This window comes from Mirounga angustirostris, unplaced genomic scaffold, assembly GCF_029215605.1.
Source record: "Mirounga angustirostris isolate CCGP_5_RB_7025 unplaced genomic scaffold, mMirAng1.0.hap1 SCAF_5, whole genome shotgun sequence".
Taxonomy (NCBI): domain Eukaryota; kingdom Metazoa; phylum Chordata; class Mammalia; order Carnivora; family Phocidae; genus Mirounga; species Mirounga angustirostris.
Window position 1 is genome coordinate 95,105,963 of NW_026991713.1, and position 9,278 is coordinate 95,115,240.

At 42.4% G+C, this 9,278-nt stretch overlaps 1 protein-coding gene across 1 annotated transcript; it reads right to left on the bottom strand.

Annotated features, from left to right (window-relative positions):
- Positions 1 to 3,125: 3,125 nt before the first annotated feature.
- On the bottom strand, positions 3,126 to 8,887 carry GDF3 (growth differentiation factor 3). Its single transcript, XM_045871052.3, has 2 exons — positions 8,457 to 8,887; positions 3,126 to 4,009 (listed from the first exon to the last, which is right to left on the bottom strand). The coding sequence occupies exons 1-2, from the start codon at positions 8,722 to 8,724 to the stop codon at positions 3,180 to 3,182; spliced, it is 1,098 nt and encodes a 365-aa protein (XP_045727008.1). The 5' UTR covers positions 8,725 to 8,887; the 3' UTR covers positions 3,126 to 3,179.
- Positions 8,888 to 9,278: the final 391 nt, after the last annotated feature.

The following is a 9,278-nucleotide window of genomic DNA, read 5'->3' on the forward strand; positions in this document are numbered from 1 at the left end:
CACTGCATAATTATTATTTTTTTGAAAGATGAAAATATAGGTTGTAACTAAACCAATCATTTTCAAGTAAGGTTCCAAAAGATCTGTGTGTCAGAAGGTAAATTTCACATCACTGCAACAAGACAAAGGTGATGGTTGCAAAATATGTGATAAGTTTTTGCCCCAAAACAATGGTACCAGCTTGCTGTGTAATGTTGCTAAGCAAACAATTAAACAGAAAAAGTAAGAGAAGGCAGTGCTCCCGGCAGACCCATGGATCTGTCTTTCCAACAGTGAACAGAACAGACCCAGGGACACCCCTTCTACCAGCCTCTGACCACCCTCCAAACTCTTTTTCAGTTGCAACCTTGGGAGCCATCTTCTCAGCCACCCTCTGCCTCTGGGACGAGCCAACATACTATTTTGAGCTTAGCTACCCCAAGATTTCTACTCACAAGCTGAGCACAGAAAACTCTGTGATAATACTTGAAGTGCTTAATGTTTTTTTGAGTAGAGAATAAAATGGTGAGAAATAACCCTTGAATAACCCTTGGTGTCCTATTTATGTCTCATTTCTTATTTTAAAAGAAACAAAATTAAGGCCTGACTTGATTTTGGAATGCATCATTTCATGGCAAACGACCAAAGGCAGACACCGTGTCTTTCTCCCTTTCAAGGCCTTCAATAAGCATCAAATTGAATTGAAATGAATTAAACTGATGGTGAAGTTTCAAACCAAACTGGCCTGTAAGTGAGTGGACAGACCTGCCAATAAATAAGATCACTGGTCTTGAAATGCTCCGAAATAGCCGTACGACCCATCGGTTCATAATTTATTTATATTTTGGATTAAGAAGTCCTACCCTGTGCCATCCTGCCCAAATCAGAGCATATAACTTGACTTACAGGGCACATGCCTATTTGTAGACCAATTTGTCAGACATTAATGTTCTAGTAGAGAAAGAAGATAATGTGTGTCCCAAAGCCATGAAGCCAGTAATGTATGTTCTTCTCTAGCCCTGGGCATAATGGCCCCAGGAGAAAACTTGATTAACTGGGGAGTGAACAAACCTGCCAACAACAGAACTGCAAGCAGAAGGAAATAGCTACCCTTTTAATAGTTTTAAATAACTTTTTAAAATAATATAGGGGTGTCTGGGTGGCTTGGTCCGTTAAGCGGCCAACTCTTGATTTCGGCTCAGGTCATGATTTCAGGGTTGTGGGATGGAGCCCTGTGTTGGGCTCAGCATTCAGCAGAGAGTCTGAGATTCTCTCTCTCCCTCTCTCTCTGCCCCTCCCCCTAAAATAAATAAATCTTCTAAAAAATAATATAAATGTATTAAGCACAGAACCCACATCAAAATTCTTAGTGGACTAAGGAAATCTAGCAGTCCTCAATTTCTGCCATCCTGAGATCGAGTCCCACATCAGGCTCCCTGCTCAGCGGGGAGCCTGCTTCTCCCTCTCCTTCTCCCTTTCCCCCTGCTTGTGCTCTCTCTCTCTCTGACAAATAAATAAATAAAATTGTAAAATAAAAAAGGAAAAGAAGAATGTGTTCTCCACAACCTTACAGTTTACACTGCAGGGATTCCATGAAGCAACTGAAATTATTTGCAAAATATTGTGTGTTTTGTCTTTCCAACAGTGAACAGAACAGACCCAGGGACACCCCTTCTACCAGCCTCTGACCACCCTCCAAACTTTTTTTCAGTTGCAACCTTGGGAGCCATCTTCTCAGCCACCCTCTGCTGTGGGAAACCTGCTTCTCCCTCTCCCAATCCCCCTGCTTGTGTTCCTGCTCTCGCCCTCTCTCTCTGTCAAATAAATAAAAATAAAAATCTTAAAAAACAAACAAACAAAAAGTGGCAGTAATCCAGATGAGAGTGGTGAAGTTGACAGAAGACAGTGACAAATGGCATTAAAGAAAGGACTAAATAAAGCAGTGATTCACAAACTTCTGCTTTAGTTCTCCCAACGGGGGAAATGAGTGAACTCATACTTCCAGGTACCACCCAAAGTATCCTACCAAATCTAGAGTTTTGTATTTGAAGTCTGTATAAATTTTGCATTTTATCCCATATCGTATGCATGTTTATTTTAATATCAATATATTTTCTATTGATTATAGAAGTCAATTTATATCTTTGACTCTGTAATTCCATCTCTAAAATTTTTCCAAGTGGGGACAAAATATCAACTGAAATATGAACAGAAAGTCATAACACTATTCCACCATGAAAACTGCAAACAATATAATGCCCAATGATAAACACTCTCTTAAGTAAAATATGTATCTAAATATTCGTATATAATACAGCCATTAAATGAACTATGTAGATGTTGGTGATTTGAAAAAAATTCCTATGGTAACACTGAGTACAGAAAGATACAAAATTATATATACAGTGTGATCTGAGCTATAAAAATCATATATAACAACAATAAAAGACCAGAAGGAAATGTAGATATCAGGTACTGTTTTGATAATATTTTTCATATTATTTTGTATTATCGCAAAGTAATTTTTTTAAAGATTTATTTATTTATTTGAGAGAGAGAAAGAGAGAGTGTGTGAGTGAGGGTAGCATTTATTTGAGAGAGAGGGAGAGAGGGAATCCTCAAGTAGACTCCCCATTGAGTGTGGAGTCTGACTCGGGGCTCAATCCCAGAACCCTGGGATCATGACCTGAGCTGAAATCAAGAGTCCACCACTTAACCAACTGAGCCACACAGGTGCCCGTCAAGATAATTTTTTTTTAAGAACATTGTTAGCCTGTGAGATCTGCCAGGGAAAGTTGATAAATTTAAGGAAATTTGTTATCTACTTTCTCTATGAAGTATTTTATAAATAATAAGGCCTATCTCAAGAAACATCCTGAAATGATGTTTATAAGTAACACATAGAATAATGCCTGCCCATCCTAGGCCACCAATAAATGCAAGTCTCCTTCTATCTAGAGTCGAATATACTGTCAAGTGCATCATGACTGTTAGATTATTAGGGCTGGGGTGTGTGTGTGTGTGTGTGTGTGTGTGTGTGTGTGTGTCTACTTAGGGAGATCATTAATCATGATGGATTTTCCAGGAAGACAAATCGTAAACACAAATATATTGATATTTCAGATCCAAGAAGTCATAAACCACGTTGCTAGTTTTATTAGAAGGTTTACTCTAAGAACACCCCTCCTATTTCTAACAGCCTACCCACATCCACATTCGTCAACCACCATGTCTTCATAATGTCGTAAAATGACATTGTCATCATTGTCCTGATAGAGCATGGAAATGGGGGACAGCTTGGTGGGGATACAGACGGCCTGGGGGATCTCCGGGTCAACTGCACGCATCAGTGCTTGCATGAAAGCATAATTGGAACCGTTGAGGGAGGTGGTCATTGAGAAAGGACAGTCTCCATGGCAATAGTTTGCCATGAACCCTTTGGGGGCAATAATCCACTTGTGCCAACCTAAGTCCTGGAAGTTGATGAAGAGCTGGTGACGAAGGCAGAGACTCCTGCAAGAAGCTTCAGGGGCCAGAACGGCCTCCCTCCTTCTTCGGGATGAAGGGTGGCATGGCTCAGGGTTGAGACTCACCACCAGCAGGGAAGCATGGAGGGACTGTCTCAGTCTGGCACAGGTGTCCTGAAGCTGAAAATTCCGCCCCCCATCTCTGGTCCCCTTGACCAGTATCTCTAGCAACAAACCTAAGTTCTTCTGGGGCTTGCTCTTCCAATCCTTAGCCACATCCAGCAGGTTGAAATGCACAACACCTTGAGGCCATGGTACTGACTGTAACACAAGCATTTTACCTGGTTTGGGGATGGACTGGCCCCACACATGAGGCTTCTGAACCAGGGACAGAGCCAACTCCAGTTCCGGTCCCTGCTCATAGTAAGTGTTGGGCCCCAAATCCAGGCCCAGCTGGGCCATTGTTAACTGCTCCTTATCTTGAATGGCGGACAAGTTAAAGTAGAGCTGCTTCTGTAGGCAGGAGGAGGCTTGAGGGAGTTTCTCGGAGTAAAGAAAGAGACCTAGATGGGAACAGAGATGTGAGAGTCACCAAAACATATTTCACTTCAGATCCGCCTATATGATATAAATGTCAAATGTTATATGATATCTACATATGCAAACTAAGGGCAGGAAGTTATCAGCTATACTCAAACCCTACCATTGGGAGGATTTGTTTCTTTCACTCCTCATTCAAGGCCAGAGGTTCTTATCTTCACATCTGCAGGTCCCCAAGGGGTCCTGGATAGAATTTAGAAGGTCCATGAATTTGGATGGGAGAAAGAATTACATCTGTATTGGGCGCCTGGGTGGCTCAGTTGGTTAAGCCACTGCCTTCAGCTCAGGTCATGATCCTGCAGTCCCGGGATCGAGTCCTGCATCGGGCTCCCTGCTCGGCAGGGAGTCTGCTTCTCCCTCTGACCCTCCCGCCTCTCATGTGCTCTCTCTCATTCTCTCTCTCTCAAATAAATAAATAAAATCTTAAAAAAAAAAAAAAAAAGAATTACATCTGTATTTTCACGGAACTCTAAATGAAATTTAGCATTTCTTTCAGCTATGAATATAGGCAACAAATCCCAAAAATATTTTCAGGGCCTATGACACTGTTACCAATAAAAGTCCTAGGTGTGTTCATAGATTAAGTTGTTGCAAGTATCTCAAAATAACATTTACACTCACACTACTTTGAATTTATGGTAAATATAGTCCCAACCCTGGATCTTGTTATTTGTTGCATTAATAAATGCATCCGTGGGGCGCCTGGGTGGCTCAGTTGGTTAAGCGACTGCCTTCGGCTCAGGTCATGATCCTGGAGTCCCTGGATCAAGTCCCACATCGGGCTCCCTGCTCAGCAGGGAGTCTGCTTCTCCCTCTGACCCTCCCCCCTCTCATGTGCTTGCTCTCTCTCATTCTCTCTCTCTCAAATAAATAAATAAAATCTTAAAAAAGAATAAAAATAAAAATAAAATAAATGCATCCGTGTATGTCACTGTACACACATTTGGTTTAAAATATTTTCATAAATGTATTTAAATATTTAATTGATTTCCTTGGAAATCCTAAATACTTTATTTTTCTTTTAAGATTTCATTTATTTGACAGAGAGAGACACAGCGAGAGAGGAAACACAGCAGGAGGAGTGGGAGAGGGAGAAGCAGGCTCCCCACTGTGCAGGGAGCCCGATGCGGGGCTCGACCCCAGGACCCTGGGATCGTGACCTGAGCCGAAGGCAGACGCTCAACGACTGAGCCACCCAGGCGCCCCCTAAGTATTTTCTTTTAGCATATAAACCATTACTCTGAGAAGGAGTCCATCACCTTCAACAGAATGGCCAAAGGCACAAAAATGTTTAAGAACATGGGGTGCCTGGGTGGCTCAGTTGGTTAAGCGACTGCCTTCAGCTCAGGTCATGATCCTGGAGTCCCAGGATCGAGTCCCGCATCGGGCTCCCTGCTCAGCAGAGAGTCTGCTTCTCCCTCTGACCCTCCCCTGTCTCATGCTCTCTCTCTCTATCTCATTCTCTCTCTCAAATAAATAAATAAAATCTTTAAAAAAAAATGTTTAAGAACATCCTAGACAGTCAGGTGTTGCTCGCCAAAAATCTAACTACTTAGATTGACTTCAAAACAAACTCTAATCTAGCCAAGACTGGCCCTCTGAAATCCCATGTGTTTCATCCTTAGATGATTCCTTATCTAAAGCCCACAGCTGTCTATGTCAACAATTTCTGGTCCAGGGTCTCTGCAAAGATCATATCCCACTTCACTGAATATTGAGGTGCAGTGTGATTCTCCAGTTTCTCCACATGGACCCCTCTCTCTAATCTTTTGCCATTGTAGATGTACTCTCCCTGTTTTCAAAGCTGACTTCTCTGCCCAGATTTTCAAACCTTACCTATTCCTTTACGAAAAGGCCCAGTAGAGCTTACTTTTACCTCTTATTCCCCCGGCTTCAATTTCTCCCTCTCCGCAAGTAATTTCTTTGACTTAATGCCATCATATTGTTAGGTAGGGTGTCTCCACCCTAGGTAGGGATTTTGTTTTTAGGGGGAGTAGGAGGCAGAGGGAGAGGGAGAGGGAGAATCTTAAGCAGGCTCCACACCTAGCACGAGCCTGATGCAGGCTCCATCTCACCACCCTGAGATCATGATCTGAGCCGAAGAAATCAAGAATCAGATGCTCAACCGACTGAACCACCCAGGTGCCCCAACCCTAAGTAGGGATTTTCTAAGACCCTTCAGCTTATGGAGAAATTACAACACAAACCCAAACATTCCAACGGTGCCTGGCTGGCTCAGTCGGTAGAACACGCGACTCTTGATCTCAGCGTCGTTGAGTTCAAGCCCCACACTGGATCTGTGGAGATTACTTTAAAAAACAAAACAAAACAGAAAGAACTGCTCCCCCAAAGACACCCTAACATTCTAACCATTCCCCCTTCATTCTCAAGCCTCATTTAAAAAACAATAAAATTAAGAAGCATTTGAAATTATCCAGCATCCTCTTCAAGACTACCTTATCATCTTTCTCTTTCTTTTCATTGACCATCTTTTGAAAAGGTAAGTCTATATTTGCTGTCTCTGCCTCTTCATATTCTTCTGTTATTTTCCAACTCTTTGCCCCTCACTATTCCACTGAAACATCTTTCTTAAAGGTTGGCTGTCAAGTGCAGAGATGTCTTCATAGTACTTATCTTTTCCACTTCTCTGAAAAGTTGACATCTCCTGTTCCAGGCTAGAATTCTAACCTATCCATCTCCCTTCCTCTTCCTAGCACTAGTCAGATTCCTTAAGCATAAAAGAAAATCCAAAAGCCACAATGGAAAGGATGGACAGATTTGAGAGCATGAAGATAAAAGAACTTCTGTATTCAAAAGACATCATTAACAAAATTAAAACCACAAAGAACAACAAGAAAACGTATAATATGCATGAGTTTAAATTCATAATTAGAAAGAGCTTTTACAGATGATCAAGAGGGCTTACAAATCATTAAGGAAAGGAAGACTCCTCAGTAGAAAATGGCCAGTGTGTATAAAAATAGGCAATTGTTTGAAGAAAAAAAAAGAAAGATTCATTATCCATTTAAAAATGCATTCCACCTTATTAAAGAAATAAAAATCAAAACAATGAGATCATGTTTTACTACCAGAGTAACAAAAATTAAAAGCTAAAAGAGTATTGTTACTCAATGGCTTAAATGGCCTAAAAAAAATATTTGATTTATTTACTTGCCAGAGAGAGAGAGAGCACAAGCAGGGAAGCGGCTGGCAGAGGGAGAAGCAGGCTCCTCACTGAGCAAGGAGACTGATGCGGTACTCGATCCCTGGACCCTGGGATCAAGACCTGAGCCAGAGGCAGACACTTAACTGACGGAGCCACCCAGGCGTTCCAGAATTCTTTTTTTTTTTTTAAGATTTTATTTATTTATCTGACAGAGAGACACACAGCGAGAGCGGGAACACAAGCAGGGGGCGTGGGAGAGGGAGAAGCAGGTTCCCGTTGAGCAGGGGGCCCGATGCGGGGCTCGATCCCAGGACCCTGGGATCATGACCTGAGCCGAAGGCAGACACTTAACGACTGAGCCACCGAGGCACCCCAGAAAGCAAGAATTTTTATACATTTATGGTGGGGTATAAATTTTGGAAGACACTTGCTATATATAAAAAGTATAAATTTTTTTTTTAAAGATTTTATTTATTTATTTGACAGAGAGAGAGAGCACAAGCAGCAGGAGCGGCAGGCAGAGGGAGAAGCAGGTTCCCGTTGAGCAGGGGGCCCGATGCGGGGCTCCATCCCAGGACCCTGGGATCATGACCTGAGCCGAAGGCAGACGCTTAACCGACTGAGCCACCCAGGTGCCCCTAAAAAGTATAAATTCTTATACATCCATGATGGGGTATAAATTTTGGAAGACATTTGTTATATATAAAAGTATGATTGTGTCTCTCTGTCAAATAAATAAAATCTTTTTTTAAAAAAAAGAAAAACGTATTTTGGTTTTTTTGTGTGTTTTTTTAAGGATTTTATTTATTTGGCAGAGAGAGACACAGCGAGAGAGGGATCACAAGCAGGGGGAGTGGGAGCGGGAGAAGCAGGCTCCCGGCTGAGCAGGGAGCCTGATACGGGACTCGATCCCAGGACCCTGGGATCATGACCTGAGCCGAAGGCAGACTCTCAACGACTGAGTCATGCAGGCACCCCGAAAAAATGTATTTTGAATCCTGACTTTGCTCATATGATCCTGATCTTGAATAGCTTATGGGTTAATCTACTGTCCGAGTCTGACTTTCCTTATTGTTAAAAAGCTGATAAGAATACCTGCCTTTGGAATCTCGGGATGTGGCCAGGATCATGAGATAAAACATGTAAAAGACCAGCACAAGGCCTTCTACAAACCCCTCGGTAATTGTTACCTTCCCCTTCTTTTCTTTCTTCATGCCATCGAATTGGCACGCTAATTTCCTTACCTTGATCCAGGAGAAGTCGCAGTATGTTCCCACGGATACCAAGATCCTTTATGTAGCATAAATCTCGGGAGTCCCCACTGGTTGCCGCTGCCTCTTGATCCCGGAAAATTTTCTTCAAAACAGAAGGCACAGGTTGGAACTTCTGGGGTGAAGGCACTTTGTCTAAGCCCAGAAATTGGAGAAAGACATGTTTTTGAAATTGGAATGTCTGGCCCAAAGCCACAATGACCAGGAGGCGGAGAGTCAAGGCAGTCAGGGAAGGAATCATGGCCTCTGAGAGGAGACAAAGCGGGCCAGTCGGGCTGGAGAGACTTCGGTGGCCTGACTGCCTGGCAATTCAGATGCTGCTAATTTATCTGATGGAAGATAATCAAGTGTGAATTGCTCTCTTCCCAGCTCCTCAAAGGCAATTGGATGTCAGAGGACATTGACTTTTTTTCCTCTTCTCTTGCTCTGCTCTTCCCCTCAAAAAGTTCACAAAGCAAAGATTACCAATGCATAGACTTAACTACAAAAATCTGAGGTTTGTCTGCAGTAGACAGACTGGAAAGGAGACATGCATTTATTCATGTAACAAACTTATTAAGCATCTATTACGTGCAAGGCTCTGATAGAGGTGCTAGAATAGTAATGAAAAATGCAGAGTCTTGTCACTGACAGTCTGTTTAGACAAATACATAGGCAGCTTTCTATTAGACTGTATCCACAGTGCTGTGGGAAGCCAAACCAGGAAGAGAAAACTCCACCCAAGGAATTCGATCTACACTCTGTCTTCAGCTCTAAGAGGGACTGAATTTTACTCACCTAACTTTGCCCTTCCTT